This window comes from Adiantum capillus-veneris, chromosome 7, assembly GCF_014529385.1.
Source record: "Adiantum capillus-veneris isolate H3 chromosome 7, ASM1452938v2, whole genome shotgun sequence".
Taxonomy (NCBI): domain Eukaryota; kingdom Viridiplantae; phylum Streptophyta; class Polypodiopsida; order Polypodiales; family Pteridaceae; genus Adiantum; species Adiantum capillus-veneris.
The window spans coordinates 43,301,032-43,326,005 of NC_140937.1; the positions used below are offsets into that span (position 1 = coordinate 43,301,032).

At 40.8% G+C, this 24,974-nt stretch overlaps 2 protein-coding genes across 3 annotated transcripts; one reads left to right on the plus strand and one right to left on the minus strand.

Annotated features, from left to right (window-relative positions):
* Positions 1-4,420: 4,420 nt before the first annotated feature.
* LOC147453750 (DTW domain-containing protein) lies at positions 4,421-6,949 on the plus strand. Of its 2 annotated transcripts, XM_086515845.1 has the most exons (3): positions 4,433-4,534; positions 4,633-4,688; positions 4,768-6,949. In XM_086515845.1, the coding sequence occupies exons 1-3, from the start codon at positions 4,503-4,505 to the stop codon at positions 6,246-6,248; spliced, it is 1,569 nt and encodes a 522-aa protein (XP_086371971.1). In that variant the 5' UTR covers positions 4,433-4,502; the 3' UTR covers positions 6,249-6,949. The 2 variants fall into 2 exon arrangements, with proteins under 2 accessions (XP_086371972.1, XP_086371971.1); XM_086515846.1 differs by lacking the exon at positions 4,633-4,688 and having other exon boundaries at positions 4,421-4,534.
* Positions 6,950-12,220: 5,271 nt separating this feature from the next.
* LOC147453751 (BTB/POZ domain-containing protein At1g63850-like) lies at positions 12,221-15,956 on the minus strand. The gene is made up of 6 exons (XM_086515847.1): positions 14,481-15,956; positions 13,106-14,119; positions 12,928-13,008; positions 12,821-12,836; positions 12,553-12,646; positions 12,221-12,419 (listed from the first exon to the last, which is right to left on the minus strand). The coding sequence occupies exons 1-6, from the start codon at positions 15,507-15,509 to the stop codon at positions 12,395-12,397; spliced, it is 2,259 nt and encodes a 752-aa protein (XP_086371973.1). The 5' UTR covers positions 15,510-15,956; the 3' UTR covers positions 12,221-12,394.
* Positions 15,957-24,974: the final 9,018 nt, after the last annotated feature.

Consider the following 24,974-nt stretch of genomic DNA (forward strand, 5'->3'; position numbering starts at 1 on the left):
TGAACCTTGACTTTTTTGTTCACTACAAAATAGACCCCACTCTTCACGCTTGTTAGTCTATCCTTAGATAGTGTGGGGATCCCATTTAGTTGACTCACAAGGGTACTCTTGAAAATTTTCTTACCATCAACCTCTACAAAAGGCGATATTTGACTCTGAATATTTTCCTCTTCATCGACGAGAGAGTCTAACACATGGCGTAACTCACACTCAGTCACAACCACCTCATCCTCCATAGATACACTTAACTTAGTAATATCTTCGTTGATCTCTAGAGAAATTTCATAAACATCCCCTTCATCTGAAAGCTTTTCCTCCACATTTGAGGCAAAATAATCTTGAAGATCTCCCTCTTCCCATGTATCATGGGACCAAGAATTCTTGTGCATACCTAGCATTTCACACAAACCCTTTCCTTCACATAGACCCTCTCTTAAGCCTCTTATTATTTCCTCATCACTAGGCACATACCCATAGTCACCAAAGTTAGCTACAAGAATTCCATGCGCATGATTCATGATAGTCCATATGCTTTCTCACTTAGAATGAGCTGCTGGAAAAACAAGCAATGAGCTGGATTGGATCTTTGCAAATTTTTTTAGTGCATCATACCTTCTCTCATTCCTAATCATACCGCCAACTTTGCTAAATAAGGTCTCACAAGTGTCTGACCCCATTAAAGACAAAGGAACTTTTAGATGAGACCACTTCTCCCTGAACGCCTTTGTAAGGAGGACTGCAAAGTGGCAAGAGAGTTGGATATCCTCAAAGGCTTGTTTGCTTATGAAGTTCTCTTTGAGACTGTATATTGTTCCCTTCATAATCCATATGCGCCATATCCTAAGGATACAACAAAGATACTTCATGTAGATCATTCCATGAGCAACATTTATATTCAAAAATGTCTTATTTTAGCACTACGAATACCTGGAAAAGAAGGAAACCTTGCTAGAAGCTTTCACTCTCTCAAATAATGAGAGAGTTGGAGACAAAAATATATTGATACATGCAACTACTATAGAAAGGTACGCCTCTGTTCTGAGTGTTCTTTCTTGTTGGCATCCTCTTCCAATGTGAAATTCCTTCAAACATGCTTGCACCTTTTGTCCAGCTAATCTATGTGCCGATCTCCATTTCTGTCTATCTTTCCTCTATTGGCCTTACCATTGTCTTTCAGCAAGCACTTACCTTCTTCTTCAACCTTTTCTTTTTCCTTCGTCTTCCAAGCTATATATTCTTAAGCATAATTGACAAGAGGAAAAATCAATGCAATTGGCAATGGCACATCAATGGCTACTGTGATGACCACAGTGGCTACACATGTGGCTTCAAGATTTGCATAGGTGGTGCTTTTGCACTGGCAAAGGTGGTCATTTCCTTGCTCTTGGTGGCGACACTTGCTACCTAGGACCTCTATCATAAGTATATCCTCTAGGGTTGGAATAGTAGGGTATACCGAATATTTTCCATGACAATTCTCACCAAAGTGGTAATAGTGATATTCTTGATTTTGTTTCTCTATGCTTGTCCTCATTCCTAGTTTAGAGCTAGTGCTCTAACTCCTTGCAGTAGGTGTAGTGAAAAATTCTCCAACTACTTTGTAATATGGCTTAGCAATTCATGCAGATTCACCCCCTCATTACCTGAACTCCTTAGGCTTACAAAATCCCTACTCAAGCTCTTTTACTTTCTCTTGATGAGTGTCTCTACAGTGCATCTAATACCTCATCTTCCTCTCCTTAAGGTGGGCCACCCCCACTGCTGCCTCATATCTAGCAAGGAATCTTACTTCACTCTAAGAGGCGGCAATACCCATAAACCAATCCTTCTTAAGAAAATTTGGTGCTCCTTCGCCTTCTTGCAAAGGAGCGACCCATCACTCGTTCCTTACTTCAAGCATGATCTCATATTGATAACTAATGCCAAACAAATAAGAGTTCGGTGAACAAACAGTCTAAACTTATCTTCTTGAGCTGAAATTTCTATATATCTAGTAAAATCCACTTTTTGATGAAACCGTAGATAGATTACGTGTTCCCAAAGTCGTCTAAAAACTCATAGCAAATTATTTAACGATGCAACATCTTTTGCTAAATCTGTATGGTCTTTCCTTTGTGACATGTGATTTCACTTTGCACGATGCTATCTCAAGTGAGTTTGATGTTATTTTTGGCTGGCAAATAATATTGTTTACTTAGAATTCCCAATTCTTTGTACCTTTCTTTCTTCACGACTATGAAGATTTACTAGACGCACTCTTGCTCATTTGAACAACCCACAAGGCTAGCTTCATGATTTTCTCACATATTATCTTACAAAGAGATGTATTGGCATGCCCCTATCATCAAACAAGTTGCACGCATGCACATAGGCAATGCCCTCAGGAGAGAAGAATCTACTTAAAATTTCAAACTCAAGTTCTCTCGACGTTATGAGCAAATTCACATGGGCGGGGGTAGAACCCCTACCACTCATCAACAACTTTGTCGTTTGCTACTAACTGCTGCCAACATGACACAAACTGTTCTTCACCAACGCGAGGGAGAGAATTGAGTCTTCCATCTTTACCGATTTCAACAGAGTTGAGAATAGTAGGCAGTGTTTGCACGTTGTTGTGCCGCTCAGCTTACACAATGGGAAAAAGAGCAAAAGGATGCAAATTAAGGTTATTTAAAGCCTATATGTTTATTGAACAGTGACTAGGGCTTGATAGCAGGCAAGGGTTAATGCTAAATGTATGCTAGATGCGGCTTTGTTTTTTATACTAAAAGTGGATGTGTTTAAAGAGTTCAAAAATAAAAGTTTATGGAGTGCTCCATATGCACGTCATTATGGCTAGTCAATTGGAGTTACGGTGTGAAAGTTATGATAGTTTGAAGTTTGGGGTGGTTTGCGGATTCGTACCGGGTTTGACGGTAGCAAATGAAGGGGTAAATGGGCTTGAAGTGCTCATCATATGGAGCACGTCGGTCTTTTCAGAGCAGAATCGGAATTCAAATGGCTCAGATATGGTCAATTGAAGTTTCACCGGGGGCCAATTCTGTGCCAAGTTGATCGCCTCAGTCGATGTGCCATTTGGGGTTTTTACAGCCTTTCCAGGGTTTGAATGGAAGCTATGTGGTGTATGAAGGCCATGGGAAGTGACGACGTGTCAATCGGAGTCACAGCTAGCAAAATACTCAAAGTCGAAGTTGCCGGCAGTTGCTAGCTGGGTGATATCAGGTGAAATTTTCCAGTTTTGGCGGCCATGGTTTGCAGGCTCGAGAATCTCAAAAAAGGGTGAGGATTGCATGGGCCAAAGTAGGCCACCGGCACTTTCAAGTGGAAGTTGCGGCTCGGGAATTGGCATGCCAGGCAAAAATTGGTAAGGGCTTGAAGTGGGGGAGAAAATGAGTTTTTTATATACATTTTGAAGGGTTTTGCAAGGCTTTGGAGGGCTAATGGACGAGGAGCCGCCACGTGGCAACGGCATTATCCCATATGGGGTTTCTTAAGCACTGCCCTGCGGGGTATTTATAATGGAAGTGAACTCTCCTTAAGGCAACAAGAGGGAGTGAGAGAGCTTAAGCTCCTTGGCTACGGCACTCGTGTGGGCGTTGTGTAGAGGTGGTCCGCGGGTGTCGCGACAGTTGTGCGCTACCAGTTGGGTGGCGTTGGGTAGCCAATGGCTTGGAGCGGCAACTAACGTGATAGTTGAAGGTGGGGGTGCGCTCCCACATCCCATAACGACCAAAAGTTTTTTTGGAGGGGGGACTCTCATGAGGGTTTGTCACAGCAACATGACAACCTTGTAGGGGAAACTCACATGAGACTTGAGGCCGAAGGCAATCGGGAATAGAGGTGGCTCACATGCAAAGCAAGCTAAAAATGGGAATCTACAAATATAGAGGGGATACATGCCCATAACGGCCCGTCTTTTTAATGAAAGGTGACTTTTTTTTTGGGGGGGGGGGGAGAAGGGGAAGAAGGAGAGCTCTACAGGGGAACCGAGGTTTCAATCGTCGTCTCCACATCATCGAACTCTCTCTACCTTCTTCAATGTGGGCTTTTCCTCTATTAACCGCAGTGTTAAGTCGGGTTGAACTACTGTAAGGAGCTTAATTCCCCTAATTATCACTGAATTCAAGTAACGATGTCGTTATCGGCCCGCTTTGGGTAATCAAGCATCGAAATCTCGTCTATGCTATTAAATTCAAGTGTTTAAGCTTCATCTACATTAACAAAGTGGTTGTCGATCTATTGTGCGGTGTTGTGCATACTCTCCCTCTCTCATTTCTCACAGCTAGCAGTCCGGTGCTGACCCGGCTCGCCTCCCGACCCCATATCTTTGGACAGCGTAGGCAGGTGGGTTTAAACGCTGCCCGTGTGGATGTGTCCTATGTGTCGACTCTGAAATGCACTTGCCCTTAAGGGCATGCCAACAAAACCCAACACTCGTGGACGTGGAGAGTTCAACTCCGTGTTCAATGACTCCCGTTTAAAAGTCTAGGGCATCATTAGCTATGGCAAAGACGATCGTGCAGTCTGCAGACAGGTGATTCTCTCTCTCTCTCTCTCTCTCTCTCTCTCTCTCTCTCTCTCTCTCTCTCTCTCGCCCCCCCCGGCCAACGATTGGGTGATATTTGATTGCAGAGTTCTCAACTACTTTCATCTTACCAGACCTCTTCCTGCTATGGCATCTGCGTCAGGTGAAGTGGCGCAATGAGCGTGAATCTCTTGAATCAATTGTCTTTGTTTGTTCAACAGAATGACATTGTTATCTTGCAGGTTGTCGTATGTATTCTTGCGCAGGGTCGTTCATTTCTGAAGGCCATGGAAGCTTTCCAAGGGATCAATATGATAGAGGGCTTGCTGCGGATATCCAACTTGAAAGTTGCGAGAAACTCGATAATAATGCAGCTGAGTTTATCGGCAGGTTGAGTATTTCTCCGGGATATAATGTGGACTCCCATAATGAAGATTTGCATTCTCCATTGAAACTCGTTGATCATGGGTATAGCTCCAATGGGAGCTTACATTTATCAGAGGGATTTTCTGCAGAGCATTCTGATGATATGAATGGTTCTGCTAGTTTTAGTAGTGCTGATGTAGAGCTGCAGAGTGGCATCAATGAACTTCTCATCAGAAATGATGCATCTTCCAACAGCAGTGTTGCTGATAGTAGGTTGTGGGCGGTAAATTGTTGCAATGGAGAAGCTCAACACAATTTTGTTGCTCCAGAATCTTATAGTAATAAGGCGGCAAAGCGGGCCTTCTGTAAAAGGTGCGAGAAGGCCCAAGACCTTTGCATATGTAGTCGGTTTAAGAGGGTTGTCGACAACGAGGTGAAAATCACGATTCTTCAGAATCCAAAAGAGAAGCAACATGCTGTGGGTTCAGTGAGGGTGGCTCTGCTTGGTCTCAAGAATGTTGCTTTGGTTGGTGTGCCTGAAATATATACAAAGGAGTCATTCAGAATTCGACCCAAAGTACCTGGATCGAAGAGGAGTTTGGCAGGTCGAGGTGGCAAGAAGTTTCTTATGAATGGTGGAAAAGCTCCAGCAGTACATGACAATGAGGCATCGGAGGATGAAGTTCGACAGATTCAGAATCTGCTAATTGATATATTCAAGTGTGATTTAAATGGTGATGGTGTTTTGGGACCGTCTTGTTGGCCATCACATTCTTCTGAAGGTGGTCATGGATTGTCAGATGGATTAATGCACAATTCTTTGTCACTTGATGAAAAGGTGAGCTTGGGCTGTGGAAACGCCAGATGCAATGGCCACCTCAAAGAAGCTAGGACCGATGCAGCTAGGACCGATGCCAGTAATGGGTCTCTTTGTCTCGAAGACTTGGAGTGTCTTATCCCACCGGGGGTCGCTCTTCTCTATCCTAGTGATAAAGCAGTGGAGTTGCCAAAGCTACTCCACAGCAATACCGAGGAAGAGTTGGAAGCCCCTCACCATTTGCTTGTTTTGGATGGCACTTGGTCCAAAGCAAGGCGATTATATTTTGAAAACCCATGGCTTCATAACTTGCCCCACTATAAGCTCTCACTGCCTTCCCCAAGTCTCTATGAAGGAGTGAGGAAACAACCAAAGCCAGGTTGCTTATCAACTCTTGAAAGCATTGTCTATGCTTTGAAGGTTTTGGAGCCTGAGAATGAGGAAGGCCTTGATGGGTTACTGGAGGTTTTTGACTCCATGGTAGAGGATCAGAGGCGATGTAAGCAGATGAAATGTTGTGTGCAGGAGCGTGGAATGTGAAGATCATTTTGGCAAAGCTCATGTGGTGCATTCAAAAAAGCAATGCTCATGCTACACATTCAAGGAAGCATTCCTAAAAGCAAGAGGTGCGTGAGAACAGCGGAGACTATGGATGATTAAATTTGGACAAATGATTGATGCATATGTGGGAGTTGGTAAAGGGAGCAGACATCAGCTGGTCAGAGCAACTATATCTTGACATTTGCTTCGGCCAAATCATGTTTCATTGGGTATTTTCTGTTGAAACCTACAATCTTGGGTATTTTTGTCTTAACCCAAACAGAGAGCGCTTAATTGTAAGAAAACCTACAAAATTGGGTATTTTTGTCTTAACCAAACATAGAGTGGATACTTCAAAGCAGCCTAGAGAATTCAATTTCACACATTGAGTTTGAGACAAAAGTTTTTTATGTGGTGCTGTTGGCAATGTTGCAGATATGTCATTTTGCCCCTTTAAAATTGATATGCATATTTTTGGTATAACCATACCACATAGCAATGTTTCTTGGGAATTTCTCTTGTAAACGATTGTTAATTATTACTTGAGCCTTAAAATTGGAACTCTAGCAAAGCTAATATGTAAGATCACTAATCATATCGCTAACATTGAGAAATTTAAGAGATTTGAAGAAATCTTGCTTGTTTTAGTATTTTAATGATCCTGAAGGAGAAAAGCTTTATTGATTGTAATAGCTTGGTTCAAGTCTTTACTCGGTTCCCCATAAAATTCTGTTCATTTATTTATCTCTTGCTTTGAGAGTTTATCAAGATTAAGCAAGTTGTAATTTTTCCAACATACTTAGGTCACCCTCTCTATACACACCATCATGAATTCAATGACTCTTTGCCTTCATATATGAACATATATGTTTTTTCAAATTTTCAATTTTTTACCCCTCTAGTAAATATGTAATTCTTAAACCTTTGAAATTTTCTTTCTTCCCAAAAAAACATCCAGGGGCAAAGCTACAACCTCTCTCTCTCTCTCTCTCTCTCTCCATTCGCCATGGTGCACACACGAGGATACTCTTGAAGATGCAATCACCAAGCTTAACGACATTCTCCAACCAATAACTATTAAATCAAAAACCATCTCTTGGATCAACTACACACACAAGAAGGTGCCACCAAGTAGTGTATCCTTACTTTCAAGGACAGAGAAGAGCAGCGGAAGCTACTACGCCAGTCTTAGCTCCTGAAGGGAACAAAGCTTTGGATTACCGACCCCAAATTAACTCAAGGTCAAAGAAAGTGAACTCAAGAAGATGCACGAAGCCTACAAACAAGGCAAATGGGCAGTCTACCGAGGTGGTAAAGCCATCATCCAGGAGTTTCGAACTCCCAAATCAGCCCCCCCTCCATTGGAGCCAGGTTTCATCCCTCATCTTCCTTTTCATTTTTCATTACCCTTTTAACAGACCCTCAATCCTTAACTGATATGTATCTATGCTTCGTTGGAAAGCAAGCGTTGTGATGTTTTGTCATCGGGTCCCATAGGTCATATATGACCTCCACGGACGATAATTCAATCTCTCTCTCTCTCTCTCTCTCTCTCTCTCTGTGTGTGTGTGTGTGTGTGTGTGTGTGTGTGTGTGTGTGTGTGTGTGTGGATAGTGCCGCCATCTGCGTGTAAGTGTCGGCCTTGTTTCTCTTTAATTTAAGTGTACAAGCTCCTCTTTGCAGTAAGCCTTGCTAGTTTCTCCGAGAGTGACACAACCCCGAGGGATCTACCATATAATAGTGCTAACATACCACGTAAGTTCAATAGGGTTTGTACTTTTTAAAATTTAAGCAATTTAACAAAGATATATTAACAAGAGGGTTTTTTTAATTCCATTTTGGAAATAAACCCGTTAATTTATGCAACAAGGTGAAAGTTCACTATGGCCTATATAAGGCCGTTGAGAGGAATTTAATATAAGAAGCTTCTTTGTGAGAGAGAAAACAAGAAAGTGACATTGATATTTTAAAACAATTTTTATTCATAATACATTATTATACTTTTTTTAAACAAGCATAACAATGAACTATTTAAATTATAACATATTTCAAAAGCATTAATGATTGCAAAAACACTTTGAAACATTGCAACAAATTGAGAAAAACAAGGTGAAAATTCACTATGGCCTACATAAAGTTATTGAGAAGAATTCCACAGCAAGAGGCTTCACAAAAGCTTACAAGAAATAGTAGAAAGAAAGTTTGTTGCCATGTGACACTAATAGCATACTCTAATGATCCACAATTGCACCCAAAATGCAACCATTTACTAAGGCCTTATGCAATCCAAAAAGACAGTCAATCACTTTGCAAATGCATGTTATATAGGGGGGATTCTTAATAGTGGATCCCTCTAGGATCCAACTTCATGTTGAACATGTAAATTTACCCCAAATGAGACTCATTACCATACGCTTTACAAAATTTCGATAATAGAAAAAAGCTTGTAGTCCAAAACAAACAATTCAATGCAAGTTTTTGGCCTACCCCAAAGGGGTGAGGCCTCAGTAACGCCTCTCCTTTTTCTAAAAAAAGGAAGGTTATTGTATTACAAAACAGAGTAATTTAAAGATTGGTTGATAGAGATTGATGATTTTGTAGGAGAGATATTGTGTAAGGAGAATGATTCACTCAAGCTATCCCTAACATCATTACCCTATGCATAGAGAGGTTTCTCTTTCTCTATACTAAAGGAGCTAAAGCTCCCTTAAAATACAAAGAGCTCAACATTCACACATGGCAACCTTTTAAAAAAAGCCAAATTCTGAATCACCATGTAACTAGCAATGTTCGATAGAGAGTCTAGAGACTTCGTAGGGCGCGCGCACACACGCACACACACACACACACACAGAGGAGAAGAAGAAGAAGAAGAGAGTTTTAACGTCGTAGGAAACTATCCTACGAGAGAGAAACTCGAAGCATAGAGAGAGAGAGAGAGAGAGAGAGAGAGAGAGAGAGAGAGAGAGAGAGAGAGAGAAGAAGAAGAAGAAGAGTATTTTAACGTCGTAGGAAACTATCCCAAGGGACCTTAAAGACCTATCCAACGAGGAGAGTTGAACTCAAGACCTGTTATTCAAGAGGGAAATGGCATAACCAATCTACCACACTTGGGTGATAGAAAGACCTCTCTCTAGAGAGACCACAAATAGAAATTTTCTCTTTCTTTCTCTGGTCTCAACTCGAAGACATCGAGAGAATGATCACAGAGAAAGTTTCTCTTTCTCTCTCCGGTCTCAACTCGAAGACATAGAGAGAGACCACAAAGAGATTCTCTCTCTATGGTCTCTCTAGAGAGAGAGGTCTTTCTAGAAAGAGACTTGAAGAGAAAGAGAAACTCTCCGTGTGATCTCTCTCTCTCTCTCTCTCTCTCTCTCTATGCCTTCGAGTCTGTGTGTGTGTGTGTGTTTTCTTCGAACCCTAGGGCTTCTCCATCTTCCCCCTTGTCTCCCTCGGGGCGAGGGCAGCCCTGTGGGGAGGCGTTAACGCATAGCCCCGCCCTGGGACCTAGCCAAAGGCGTGTACTCTTGTTTGACATGCCCTATTCTTGCCCGCTACAGACACAAGCCCATGCATCTACATTTTACTCGTTGCTACAGACACACAACCCTGCTCTACGAACAAACCAAAGCACACAAGGCTATGCCCCTACTAAGCCACAACCAGACCTATCCCGTTTTCAGCAATGGTGGCCTTCAATAGCTCATAGTTTTCAAGCCTTCAATAGCTCGTAGTTTTCAAGCCTTCTCTAACTTTGAGAGTTTTTCAACCTCTCTAACTTTGAAGGCTTGATCAACCAAGAAGTCTCTACAGGCCATCTTTGTCATTTCTGAAAGGTAACAAAGGAAGTCCCGATGTCTTCCTTGGGCACCCCAATCGCACGCAAAAGCTTCCTCGAGGTGGCGGCTGCACCAAGAAAAGATCCCTCTGGGCGCCAAGAAGTAAGGATTGCCGCCCTCAAAGCTCAGATCCAAGAACTCATCGGAGAGAATGAGAAACTCAAGCAGCGCCTGCTTAAGCTAGAGGAGATGAAGAAAGAAGAGAGCCAAGCTCTACTCGCAAAAGCTCAAGGCATCAAAGCCTCCCTTACTGAAATCGTTAAGGCAATGAAGGAAGTCCAGGAAGCGACACATAGAAAGATTGACACCAAGATATAAGCAGCTTTTCAAGAATGCAAACTACAAGAAACCCTTAGCCTTAAGATCAGGATTGGAGGACTTCACACACCGCAGTGCATCAGCGAGGACACTCTCGAAGAAACAATCATCAAGCTCAATGACATTCTTCAACCTGTCAACATCAAGCATGAGACCGTCTCTTGGATCAACGACACACATAGACAAGTGCCACTTGAGCATTGTATCCTCACCTTCAAGGACAAAGAAGAACGGATGAAACTACTACGACAATCTCGCCTCCTCAAGGACAAACCGTTTTGGATTGCTAAAGAATTGACACAAATCAACTCAAAGCTAAAGCAAGTGAGCTAAAGAAGGTACATGAAGGACGCAAACAAGGTAAATGGACAATCTATCGAGGTGGAAAAAGCCATCATTCAAGAGTTTCGAAATCCCAAATCAGCTCTTCCCATAGCTAACCCTCCCTAGGTTTTATTTTCCTCTTTTACCTTTCCTTTTTTATCCTCTTGATGGACCCTCAGTCCTTAACTGATATGTATTGCCGTGTTTTGCTAAGACGAAAACGTTGTTCTTGGTTCCATAGGTTATATCTAATCTCCGTGGACAATAATTGAATCTATCTATCTATCTCTCGAATATATACTTGAGGTCTCTTGGGATAGTTTCCCACGACGTTAAAAATTCTCTCCTTTACAATATGTGGCATTTTCTCGCAAATGAATAGCACTTAAGCTATAAGTTGCAATTGGGATGGCTGGTGGGAGGAAATTCCTACAACGCCATTTCTTGCAAGCTCTATATGCAAGTAGCGTCAGCACTTACAACCAAGAGCTCCGAGATGGTCGAGAGGCAATCCTATGCAATGTACGATTGGGATCTACCGGCAAATGTCTCCTACTACATGGAGAGAGAGAGAGAGAGAGAGAGAGAGAGAGAGAGAAGCTTTCAACCGCTTGAGAAAGTGATCGTTGCACAATGGGCAAAGCTGCAACTCAGCAACCTCTACATAGCCCTACCATGCCTGATGGTCCCTCAGTGATGTTCTAGGATGGTAGCAATGCACCTTATCTACACATGACGTAACTTGTCTTGGTAGTTGTGTATATCTTAAATGCATGTCTCTAAATGTTTCTATAAGAAAGGCCATTATGAAACATTAAACATGTCCAAAAATTAAACATAAAAGACACATATATAAATATTCATGCCTAGGCCAATCTTCTTTTAGTGTGCCAATTTAACCCTTTTAGTCAATGAAACAAAAACCATCATATTTGATCTTTTCTATGGTCCTATGCTTCCCATGAACTCGATCAATAACACTTTCAAAGGGCAAGCCTCGTAATTTTATCACTTGTTATCAATGTAAAACCTTACCCTCTTAAAATTGGCTATGCACATTAATTGGTAGTGGATAATTAGAACTCAATGTAAGAAGCATCTCTTTGGGACAGACCCACCCCCTTCCTATGGGTCCTTTGTACCTAATTTTCCTTCTTCTTTAATTTAATTTCCACTCTTGTCCAAAAAGAAAAAGCATCTCTTATCACAATGCATCCAACAACTATCTGAAAAATATACCACCTATGACTTCTTATCAGTTCTTTTAAATGTCATACCCATTTCCCATTCTACAAATACAAACCATGCAGTGTTTATGACCTGCTAGACAAACGTCAAGAGAAAACAAGCATAACAAATGTCAAAGAATTTAAGATGGCCTACCCAAAAATAAAAAATAGCATTGTTACGGATATGTGAGTGTGACAAAGAGAGAGATAGACAGAGGGGAGCCACATGAAATGAGTGCAAAAGCAAAGAGAATTGTCTTGGTTTTTTAAATCTTAAGATTTAGCATTAAAGAAAAAATAATGATTGATTTGAAAGTATCCACTTACAACCATCATTGCCTTATCTCCAAAGCTTAAAAAAACCCAACCAAACACTAAGGCCTTTGCCACTGGCAAGCAACAAAGCACCCAGTTAAATCTTTGTTGATGAGGCCAGCTATGTCTGGTAATTGCTTGAAGCTCTACAAACATTTCATAACAAAAAAGCACTCAGAGAGCCTTCAAGGTCCCACCATATGGGCTTCATGCATACATGGCAAACACCAACATGTCTGGTAAGGCTGATTCAAGCTCATAAACATACAGAAGACAAACCTCATGAAGCGAGAGTCCATCATCATTACATTGAGTCGTCGAAGTTCCCACTTGCATCGAGCTAAAGCAACCAGGTAAACGGGCACTGCAACTCCTTGAAAAAAGCAAGAACTTTGTTGAGATTAAAATTTGTATGCAGAGTGTCCAAGCTACATGAAGCAAGAATTTGTCGAATGTAGGGTGAACAAGCCAGATTGATCAAGTCTGGTTCTTGCCAGTATCAAGAGATAATACAATGTAAATGCTCTATACTATTCATACACAATACCTTTGATTGGAAGCCTCTAATCAGAATCAGAGTGACATTTAAAGGTAATAGCACTTCCCTGCAACATGTAGATAGACAGCTCTTTCTTCTGCAGTGCAAAAAGTAACCTGACCTTCTGGAAACACTTTCCTACCATACAAAACCTGCCTGACACATTGAACAACATTGGTACCGTTGGCACCACCTCCCTAAAGTCTTGCAACAAAGGAGAGTGCACATCATGATGTAAATACAAACTCAATCTGGCAATCTCTGCGAGGTTGATTCAAGAGCTGGTACTGCTACTAAGGTTGGTTGAAGCAAAGGTGCCTCCTTGAGTGCAGAGCCTAGGGTTGTGTCAAGCTGTGGTGCTTCCTGGGTTTCTTGGGCAGGTGATGGACACGATGGATCCAACTGAGGCCTTACAAATGTTCTCCTCCACCATGTCTCGAATGCTCGCTGCAGATTAGGGCAATCTTCACCATTCTTCAGAAACCTATCAAACCATGCTACCATGATGGTTTGCTGCTGCTTCAGCGGAAGCGTCAAGATTGTCTGACTAATGCCATCCTCGACAACCACCCTGTCTAGTCCTTTACAACCCCTCTGCATCCACCCAAAATCCTCAATGAGTGGTTGCAACCAATTTTGAAGCAAAGTGAACCTTATCTCTTTTGCAGCCAACACCTGGCCCTTCCCTATTGCCACACATAGTCTTGCTGTCACTCGGCTCACTTCATACCGGCCCAGGGCAATGGGGACCTGGACATGCAGAGTGGCAAGCTCAGCTTGGAAAGCCCACATCTTCACAAAATCATCCGCAATCTGCCTATCAATCAATATGTCAACCAGCCAATTCAGGTTATCTGCATGTCGAGTGATGTGGGTCATCAACATGCATCTGTCTTCACTCAATCGTCCACCACAATCGGGACTTCCTGCCTGCTTAAAGAAATGCAGAAGAGACTCCAGGCATTCTTGGCAAGCCTGGTAGATGCTGTCTTTGCTTAGATCTATAGGTTGTTTTCCGTGTGCAGCATTCTCTCTAAGCATTCTTGAAACTAGGCCCTTCATTTCCCGCCTTGCTTTTTCATCGGTACCCTTGGTTACCAAATTTAAAAGCCGAACTAAGATGTCCTGTGAACCAGAGGAATCTTCTGTAGAAAGCCTCTTCAACACTTCTCCAGCTCCAATGCTTTCTAGCTGTAGCTGTGCCAGAAGCGTCGTCACCTTCTCTTCCTCCTCTTCAGCCCAAGGCACCGCTTCAAGATACTCGAGGCAGGAGAGGACGCCTGCTTCAAAGAAAATAGCAGCTGAAACCTAAAGCAGGGAAACAAGACTCAACATCAATGATCAGTATATACCATCATAGGGTCAGAAAAGTCTGAGCTTAACAAGTTATAACAGAGGCTAAAACACATAAGCAAGCACACAAGAAAACGGATGAAGAAGAGAAGCTATCACCTTATTTGTTTTTCAAAAAAAAATAGAGAAAAAGAAAAATAGTAACTCAAAGATATCAGTTTTTTAATGAGTATGCTTGATGCAAAGTGCCTCAAGAGAGTTCGTTTTCAGGTGCAAATGCTTAGCAAAACGAATGAAACCTTCACGTTTGGAAAATAAGCTTCATACACACTCATGTATGATGTGTAGGCACCATCACTTATCATGCAACTCACACCTTAAGGATGCTGAGAACCCGCGAAACAGTTTCCTTCAACAGCTTTTTTCGCACATCTCGGCAGTACATGAGCCGAAGAGTGTCAATGTAGGCCTCCACATCATCGCAATCTGAAATAAGGACACTGTGAGGTGTTTGCTGGGGCTGCTTCAACCATCTGTCAGAAAGCTTTGCAGCAAAGAATCGGCTTTGAGCAGCTAGGATCTGTGAATGTACATTGATGGTGACAGAAACGCCATCCCTGCTACTAGCAAGAGTGAGCTTTACATCACTCGAAGCAGCATCATTGAATTGGCTTCCTGGGCTGCTAGCAGACAATACTCTATCTTGCAAAGAGAGATGCTTCATGTTGGCCTGTTTTACCTGAGAAAAGAGCTGAGGTCCACAGCTATGCATAGCTTTTTCCTGTGTTTGTTGCTCATGCACCATCATTTCAAAGAGAGTGGGCGATGACCTCGTCTTTTCGACCTCCGGTGGAGATGACTGGCTCAGAAAGCCATTGTTGAGCAAAGAGTTGAGCTTCGCAAAAGTGGGTGCAGATGGGGACATTGGCGAAGAAGAGGAATCCATGAGAGGCGAGACTCTACCAGGCGATACACGAATCTTGAAAGGGGACCCACTGCCCTTTTCCAGGGCACCGCTTCCAGCAATAAAGCCCTGTTTGAGCAAGGCAGCGATCTCGCCACTTTTCAGCACTTCTCCTGCTCTGTTCATCTCTCCAGACCTCTTTTTTCTCTCGAGCTTTCTGTAGATTGCTTCTTGGGCAGACTCTGGAGTGATGGCATTTGCAGGGGTGCCTTCATGGGGGCGGTTTTCTTTATGTGCAGCTTCATCTGAGCCCATTTTGCCGTGCACTTTCGATTTGAAAATCTGGGAGGGGGTGCCAGGAGAGGAAGGCACAGAAGAAGAGCGAGCAAGGCAGCACCAAGTACCCTCTGAGCTCACTGTCTGCACCGTCTTAAGGTTTCCTGGGCACCGCGCTTCACTTCCGCGCATTGGCCCCCTTTGACTGGCGCGTTTCGCCCCCATAGAAGGCTAGCAGCGAGCAGCACGACTTCAAAAAAGCTGTAGCAAAATGTGATTTGCCTTCTGTGCTAAAGCTCAGCAAAATGGGCGTCAGAATATGCGATCTTAGACGCTGCAGTACTCAAATTGCGGCAATGCAGCTAGTGGATCGTTTGGATTCCATAAAAAAGCCAGCAAATAGCCTCATTACATGCAATGGAGGGGCCAATTTTACCTTGCTGCTGTGCTGCGGCCATGGCTCTGCGATCGAGCTGATGTTCCACAAAGTGCACAAGTGAGCTGGTGTCTGCTACTTGTAAAGGTATTGGCTATGGCGACATGGACATCAGGTTGGTAGTCATTACACTACACCCGGAACAAACAAAGGAAATGGTCCATGTAATTACAGGCGCGGTCGCAATTTTTAACTCTTGCCTTTTCACGAAGATGGTGAAGGGAGAGTTCCCAACGTTTCCTGGAAAAAGAGAACATGTGGGTACCACTATTGTTGTGGGTGAGCGTGAGCCCCTTCACCTTACCTATGTTGTTGTCAATTCAACACTAGTTCTCCCAATGCGTCTCATTGGCACATGTGAATGTCTTTTGTTGCCACTGCCCATATGTGAATATGTGATACTAGTACAGCCGGGCGGCCTCTCTCTCTCTCTCACTCTCTCCCTCTTTATTGCGTGCAAAGGGGCTTGTTTTTGTTTTGGACTTCAGCCTTCAGGTCGTAGATTGTGACACGTGTAAAGGGCTCCCCCTTCCGTCATATTATGTTAGTAGATAGGCCAGTCCCTTGTGTCTCATGAGTCATTACCCACCTCAAAAACTACACCTTACATAGCAATGTGTGCATTGCCTTGCTATTCCTGTTTGTTGTGACCAAGCCACTTCCAACATGTACCCTCCTCGTCTCACTATGCATCTAGTTCTATCATCTATCTCACTCTAATTGGATGTTTCTTTTTTTTCTTTTTTTTTTATAGCAAAACTCACAATTGTGAGTGAATTATATTGAACAGCCCAAAAAATTACAAGGTCTTGTCATGCTCATGTTAAGCCATGACAACATCCAGGGACCATAATTACATCGGCTATCAGGGCAGCCACCCCTACCAACCCACCCTCTCATCCTTGATACACAAGGTCCATAATCTTGTCATTCTGAGATCTTTTATTTACCGATGGCCAAGATTTGCCCCCATCCTAGGCATTCCATCTGTTGACAACAAGGCACAAGTAGTCCTAGACCAATCCTCCGAGTGTTGCTTGCACCCGAGTGTCCATATTAGCACTTTGCTTTCTTGTATAATTTTTGTGAAGCTTGCCACCTCAAAACCTCCTTCAAAAACACGACGGTTCCTTGTCTGCCATACATTATGTAAGAAGAAGTATCTGACTATCTGAGTGCTGACGAGGAGTGCAGGACTACCTGAATTCTTACCTCCAAGGAATAGGTCGGTCTTGAAAAAACTAATTGTCCATGTTCTTTGGACCCACTTGCATATTTTCCCTGCGAGGCCTTTGATAGTTTAGCAGTCCATGAATAGGTGGGCCAGATCTTCACTAGCCAACCTGCACCCCAAGCATCGATCTAACCCAATCCCTCTCTCCTGAATTTTCACCCCCCGTCGGTAGAGCACCCCAAATAACCTTCTTATGCAAGATAACCAAAGATCATCAACTTTGCCGTTTCAGCAAATAATTTGAATCATAAGAAGAGTTATAGTCAGGGTATCCCTTTTCTTGTCATGCCAAATGGAGGGCATTAGTGCAAGTTGGGAGTAGCAACATTCCATGTGGCATCCGTTATGGCAGCACCTTGCATTAAGTGGGATGGTTAGTGGTAGCATAGAAGCAATAATGTTATACATGTAAACTTCACATATTTTCCACAAACTATATGCTACTAATTTTAACACTGCTCCCTTCATCCTTTCTTTGTCTCGCAATGCTTGTGTGGCACACATGCCTACCAAATAAATCTTGATCCTCAATAAAGGTCAATTTCTCTCTCTTATCATTTAAGTACATGTGTATATGCATGATCGATCTAACAATTGTTATGTTAATTTTGCAAACTCTTGTACACGTAGATTAATCTCTTCAATTAATCACAATTCTGTTGCATAAATCCAATTCTTTGCCATTGGTATTAGAGCAATCTGTTATTTCTTTCATTCTTAAGAGAGAGCAGTCTGGTATTTCTTTATTTTTTTCTTTCTTAAGAGAGAGCGAAATTGATTTTGATCATAGATTATAGTTAGCACAAGGCATCATGTCTGATAACAATTCACGAGAAGAGAGACTAATAAATCTTATAAACCTTGAAATTAGTTAATGACGCTCCTTTGAGTATTGTTAAATTTCTCGCTTGTAGATTGTAGGAAGCCATGAATGATCCTACTTTGCAAGGTCTAATGCAAACAAAGCTCTAGAACAACAATTTGGTTGCTACCACTTAAGAGGATGAAATTCCTTAATGTGAAGCTGATTTACTCTTTATATCTAAGAATGCGGTACTATGCAAGATGTTGACATGATCATATATGGATGGGGAACCATGGAAATAACATGAATTTCAAGAACATGTGACTAGTATGTATGCCCAATGTAGTGCAGCACAAGTTGATATACCTTACGGTCCAAAATGTTGTCTACTTATTGCACAATATATCCACAACATGGGTAACCCAAGGATATTTTGGGAAGTATGTATGCATTGTGGTGCTCTTGCCAGTGGACTAAGATATTGTCTCCTAGGCTACACTTACAACAAGGTATTTATGTAACTTTGGTAGAGCAAAGAAGCACTGGGTTGTTTTGGTCCAAGTGTGTTCACTTGGGAGCCCACAAGAAGTGGATTACAAGCTTCCAATCCAAGATATTATCCATTGGACCCCACTTATTACATCCACAAGCATGGATAGGGACTATTTTGGTCAATATTTGCACTACACTTACAAGATCACAACAAGTCATTGTGGTTTTTGATGGTGTCCCTTGAAGGTGGTAAGTTAATCTATCTATACTATATATGAGGTAACTTTAAATTTTCAAAGAAGGAGAGACCCTCCATGTGTCACATTCTGCTTCATTTCAAAAAGAACCTTTAAAAAAAAAAAAATTGAAAATGCAAAAGTGAAGCGTAAGTACTAGGATGGTAGAAATGAAAAGACTTGAAGGAGTTTTGGCAGCGGAAAGTCAAAAAGGACCTTAGTACTCTATCTAAATTTATAATACGTAAGCTTATAGTTATGATTTTAAAAAAATTTAATAATTAGTAGCCTTGAAATTAAGGGTTGGAGTGAGTTCCTTTACATTTTGAAGGCCATAAAGAAATTTTCTCCATACGTTGCTCAATGAACCTCCTTTCGGAGGTTTACATGGACCTTCTATGTAGTTCATGATCTTTGACTTCGATGTTCGAAGTCCAAAAGCTAGATGCATGTATTCGTGTGTGTGTGTGTGTGTGTGTGTGTGTGAGAGAGAGAGAGAGAGAGAGAGAGAGAGACCCAGCTATATTATATATAATGTAACTTAAAATTTTCAAGCAAGGAGAGACCCTCCATGTGTCACTCAGTGCGTCGCTTCAAAGAAAACCTTACAAAAGAACCTTTTCAACCCTTCAATTTTTAACCTTTGAAAGCATTAAAAGAAACCTTTTCAACCCTTCAATTTTTAACCTTTGAAAGAACCTTTTCAGCCCTTCAATTTTTAACCTTTAAAAGCATTAAAAAAAGGTTTGATTGTACTTTTTCAACTTTACTTTTGCTTTGGAAAGGATGGCTCAACTTTTCTTTGGGAAAGCCAATAGCCATAAAATTTTAAAATTTAAGAAATTGTTCGTATGTACACTAACAAAATTTTGTCCGTTTGTTTCAAGGTAAACTTCAAATCTAGTTAGGACTTTTTATTTAATACACTGAAGTCCAATTTTAAAGAACATTGGTTTCGAATAACCTCAAAATGGAAAGACATATGTATGTGTATGTTGTGTGTGTGTATGTGAGAGAGAGAGAGAGAGAGAGAGAGAGGGGTGTCTCTCAAAGATTGATTGAAATTATTTTAAAGTAAATATATCTATACTATTCTTTCAATTTTAAACCTTTCAAAACATTAAAAAAAGTTTTGATTGTACTATTTCAACTTTACTTTTCCTTATTTGAAGGATGGCTCAACTTTTCTTTTGGAAAGCCAATAGCCATAAAATTTAAGAATTTAAGAAATTCTTTGTATACACACTAGCAACTCTTTGAGATCCCTCTCTCTCTCTCTCTCTCTCTCTCTCTCTCTCTCACACACACACACACACACACACACACACACATACACACACACACACACAAAAACACAGACACACACGAACACACACTCACGTCCTTCAATTTTGGGGTTATTCAAAACCAATGTTGGATTAAAATTGGACTTTAGTGTATTAATTAAAAAATCCTAGCTAGATTTCAAGTTTACCTTTAGACAAAATTTTGCTAGTGTGTATACAAAGAATTTCTTAAATTTTAAACTTTTATGGCTATTGGCTTTCCAAAAGAAAAGTTGAGCCATCCTTCAAATAAGGAAAAGTAAAGTTGAAATAGTACAATCAAAACTTTTTTTAATGTTTTGAAAGATTTAAAATTGAAAGAATAGTATAGATATATTTACTTTAAAATAATTTCAATCAATCTTTCTCTCTCTCTCTCTCTTTCTCTCTCTCTCTCTCTCACACATACACACACATACGTCTTTCCATTTTGGGGTTGTTCGAAACCAATGTTCTTTAAAATTGGACTTCAGTGTATTAAATAAAAAATCCTAGCTAGATTTGAAGTTTACCTTGAAACAAACGAACAAAATTTTGTTAGTGTACATACGAACAATCTCTTAAATTTTAAAATTTTATGGCTATTTGCTTTTCCAAAGAAAAGTTGAGCCATCCTTTCCAAGGGAAAAGTAAAGTTGAAAAAGTACAATCAAACCTTTTTTTTATGCTTTTAAAAGTTAAAAATTGAAGGGTTGAAAAGGTTTCTTTTAATGCTTTCAAAGGTTAAAAATTGAAGGGTTGAAAAGGTTCTTTTGTAAGGTTTTCTTTGAAGTGAAGCACTGAGTGACACATGGAGGGTCTCTCGTTGCTTGAAAATTTTAAGTTGCATTATATATAGGTAAACTTGAAATCTAGCTAGGATTTTTTAATTAATACACTAAAGTCCAATTTTAATCCAACATTGGTTTTGAATAACCCCAAAATTGAAGGACGTGAGTGTCTGTTCGTGTGTGTCTATGTGTTTTTGTGTGTGTGTGTGTGTGTGTGTGTGTGAGAGAGAGAGAGAGAGAGAGAGAGGGGGGGGGGGGGGGGGGGGGGGGGATCTCAAAGAGAGTGCCAAAAAAAAATTCTTGATTGAAATAATTTTAAAGTAAATCTATCTATACTATCCTTTATTGAGCTTGAGAAATTCTCAAGCGATGGAGACTCCCATGCGTCGTCAAATCACTTCACTCTTGAACGTGCATGTGCAACCCAATTTTGTGTCCACGTACGCGCGCGTGTGTGTGTGTACGTGCGCGCGAGAGAGAGAGAGAGAGAGAGAGAGAGAGTTCCTCTACGCATCGTGTGTTGGGAGAGGAGCCTGTAGCATTTCACGATGGCATTGAGCGTATAGTAGATGCTCGTGATTACATGGCCTATCGAGGACCAAAATGGCATGATCTCCCGCTCAATGTTTAGCTAGAAACGATAGCCCATATATGTGATGTATCTATGAGGGCCAATACTTCTTTACTTCTCTCTTAAATCTCCATGCACGACTCCCCCCTCTCTACACACACACACACACACACACACACATAAAAGTTCTCATCTAGCACAAGAGAGAGAGCATGTGTGTTGCCATCTTTTATAAAGTGATGTGCAGTCCATAAATTTGTTGTTGCAAGATAGTATCTTGTGGAAAGTCAAGTGCATGTCATCATTTTTGTTTTCTTCATGCAAGAAGCTAAGCGTTTCCTTACATATGCTTACAATCACATTGGAGAACAATACTCCATTTCTATGTTGTGTTAAGTTTACATGTCATCTATATGAGGTTTATCACTTGAAGAATTGGTTTTCCTTTACATGTTTAGCAAGGCCACAACTAACTTTTACAAATGTACTTTAGATATACAAGTTTGTATGATGGTCCTTTCACATATACAGTTTTTTGTTACCCTTACCAATATGAAAGCAATTGTTAAATTTTCTTATTCAAGTTTCTTGAACTTTTTCATGACGGCTATCCCTTTATCCCTATCTCATCTTTTGGTGTGGTTCATGTGCTATCAATGTTTTTCCCCTTTGAAATGTTGTATTTAATGTTTTTTTACAACTTGAAGTTGTTATTGTTCCCGAATTGCACCTTGCACTCACACAAGATCTACAGCCACAATTTTGGCTCTTTTTTCATGAAAAAAGCAAGCACTTCAAGTGTCAATCACAACCTCATATCAATTCACAAGTTTCATATGCATACATAGGCACTTGCACACATGTACACACAAGGTATTACTATAGCCTTGACGAGTAAAGCATAGGACAAAGTCTAATCTATATAGGCAGTTGGAAAACAACATCTTGCTTGGCAAAGCTTTGGTTGTTGTGTCTTCCGAGTGTGGTGTATTCTTGAAGCACAATGAGTTCTCGATGACAATCTTGATTGACCTTGACATTGCTTTAGTTGAGATTTATGTCAGGTGTGGGACACATGAAACAAGTTGTAGGTTGTTGTCGTCTAATGCATAGGGATAGACTCTCTCCAAATGAAATTTCATGTTTGTGATGAGCTTCATGTCCGGGATGTTAGATCTTGGACTACTCTTATTTTACGGTCCACCGACATGGGCAGGCCGATTATTTTAAACAAATATGTAGTTAGGGCCCCTCTCTTCATGCATTCATCTACACTTTCATTTTGAAGGCACACAACATAATGCAAGAAGATAAAATGGGTGAGCACATTCACGATGAGATGAGTAGTCAAGGGCTATTGGAAAGTAGCATCATCGTTCTTGGCGGAGCTTTGTTTTTCAAGTTTTTTGTACTGTTGAAAGCATGAGATTTTGACTCTGCACTACCATTTTGAAATGTTGCCTCTTGGACTGGATTGGTTGTTTTAGCATATGCTCTTGGAGTTCTCTTATGCCCAATGAGAGAAACATGAGGGAAAGGTGAGAAATCTTTGGGCTATTTTAGGGAAGACAACATGAAGGCTTCTCTCTAGACAATAACCTATGAATGATGATGAAGCTTTGGGATGTTTTTAGACGAGTTGAAGAAAGGGATTCTTTGCAATGTCGCAACTTAATGGAATTTGCCACTCTGCAAGAAGTTGACATGAGAGATAAATTTATAATGTGATGGTAACTGGGGCTCCTAGAAGAAAACATCATGTTTTGGCAATTATTTGGCCAACATGTACGTCAATTGTGGTGATGTTTAAAAAGCCATTGATGAGGTCTTATTATGCAAAATGTTGTCTCTTGGATTGCATTGTTTGTTGCAATATATGATCTTGGTTGTCCTTATTCCAAGCAAGGGAAAGACTAGATAACGGTGAGGAAGCTATGGGCTCTTTCTAGGGGAGGCAAAGATAGGGCTTCTCAATTAGCTTTAGGATCCTTTCAAAGGAGGAAAAGGAAGGGCTTCTTCCCGGATCTCATTCCAAATTTTGCCTCTATGATTGCATTGTTTGTTGTGTTATATGCTCTTGGACTATGCTTATGCTCAATGAGGGAAACACTACAAAAAGGTGAGGAAGCTCTTTGCTATTTTTAGGGAAGGCAAAGCAAGGGCTTCTCTTAATATGCAATCAACTGCAAACAATGATAAGGAAGTTGTGTGATGCTTTCAGAGGAGGTGAAGGGCAGTATTGGCAAGACGGTTTGAAAGTGTTTCATTCTTTTGAAAGTACAATAAGGCTTTGACTTACTTACAATTTGAGTATGAGCTAGCATCTATTGAACTACATTGAATGCAAGATATGACCACTACAAGGGCAAGATGAGGAAGGTTTGGTCATAAGCAAATGCAAGAAGATATGCAACATCCAAATGCATTCACCTTTTCTTGTGTTTTGAAAAATCATTCAAATGTGTTTGGAATAGTACACGCTATGTAGAGCTACAAATCTTCATAGCTTAAACACCAAGTTTACCATGGCTATACATACTATCTAGACCCTGAAACAATTATCATCGTAGGAGCTCCAAGTTGTATCTCATGTCCATATCGCTATCAAACAACATTTAACAATATAAAGTTCCATGGGACAATGTAACTGCTTAAAAAATTGGCAATTACTTTTATATTTCAACAACAAAAGAAAAATAAGTTGAGCACATGGATGGCCCTTCATTGTCTTTTTGAGATGCCACCTCCTACCTCCTACACAAGATCACTATTTATTGATAGTTGAATGGAGAACCTTATTAGAGCATTGGATAGGATAATTTATTTTGATAATGAAGCATTCAAGATATAATTGGCACTACCTTGTGTACGCATAGAGAATGTTTGCACATGTTTCACCTTGAAGGGGGGAGGGGAAGAGGAGGGTTACCAAAATTGGGACTTACTTTTTCTTGGCCGCAGCAAAGCGCGGGTCTCATACTAGTCTATACTATATATGAAGTAGTTTTAAATTTTCAAAGGAGAGACCCTCCATGTGTCACATTCTGCTTCATTTCAAAAAGAACCTTTTAAAAAAATTTAATTGAAAATGCAAAAGTGAAGGTAAGTACTAGGATCGTAGAAATGAAAAGACTTGAAAGAGTTTTGACAGTGGAAAGTCAAAAGGATATCTAAATTTATAATACTTAAGCTTATAGTTATCATTTTCAAAAAAGTAATAATTATTTGTCAGCCGTGGAAAGTCAAAAGGATATCTAAATTTATAATACTTAAGCTTATAGTTATGATTTTCAGAAAAGTAATAATTAGTTGTCAGCCTTGAAATTTTACATTTTGAAGGCCATAAAGAAATTTTCTCCATACGTTGTTCAATGAACCTCCTTTCGGAGGTTTACACGGACCTTCTATGTCGTAAATGATCTTTGACTTCAATGTTCAAAGTTCAAAAGTTAGATGCATGTATTCGTGTGTGTGTGTGTGTGTGTGTGTGTGTGAGAGAGAGAGAGAGAGAGAGAGAGACCCATTCTCTTGATGTGTGTGAGTATAAGAGACAAAATCGCCGTGCCATTCCTCGAGGTACCGCATTGCACAAAGGCTTTTGCTATTTGCATAGCATTAATTAAGTACATTGAGCTCAAAAATTCAACATTGGAGTCCAAAACTTTGTTATGGATGTCCTGCACGCATTGGGGGTGTGTGTGTGTGTGAGAGAGAGAGAGAGAGAGAGAGAGAGAGAGAGAGAGAGAGAGAGGGCTCTCACACCGGCACTAGAGAGAGAGGGAAGGGAGAATAAGCATTGGTTTGGTTTTACAATCAGCAAT

Coding starts and splice junctions, on each gene's coding strand:
- LOC147453750 (XM_086515845.1), top strand. CDS start 4,503: ATGGCAAAGACGATCGTGCAGTCTGCAGACAG. Junction 4,535..4,632: donor ATCGTGCAGTCTGCAGACAG/GTGATTCTCTCT, acceptor ATTTGATTGCAG/AGTTCTCAACTACTTTCATC. Junction 4,689..4,767: donor TGCTATGGCATCTGCGTCAG/GTGAAGTGGCGC, acceptor GTTATCTTGCAG/GTTGTCGTATGTATTCTTGC.
- LOC147453751 (XM_086515847.1), bottom strand. CDS start 15,509: ATGGGGGCGAAACGCGCCAGTCAAAGGGGGCCAATGCGCGGAAGTGAA. Junction 14,120..14,480: donor GGGTTCTCAGCATCCTTAAG/GTGTGAGTTGCA, acceptor TCCCTGCTTTAG/GTTTCAGCTGCTATTTTCTT. Junction 12,420..12,552: donor ATGGACTCTCGCTTCATGAG/GTTTGTCTTCTG, acceptor AAATGTTTGTAG/AGCTTCAAGCAATTACCAGA.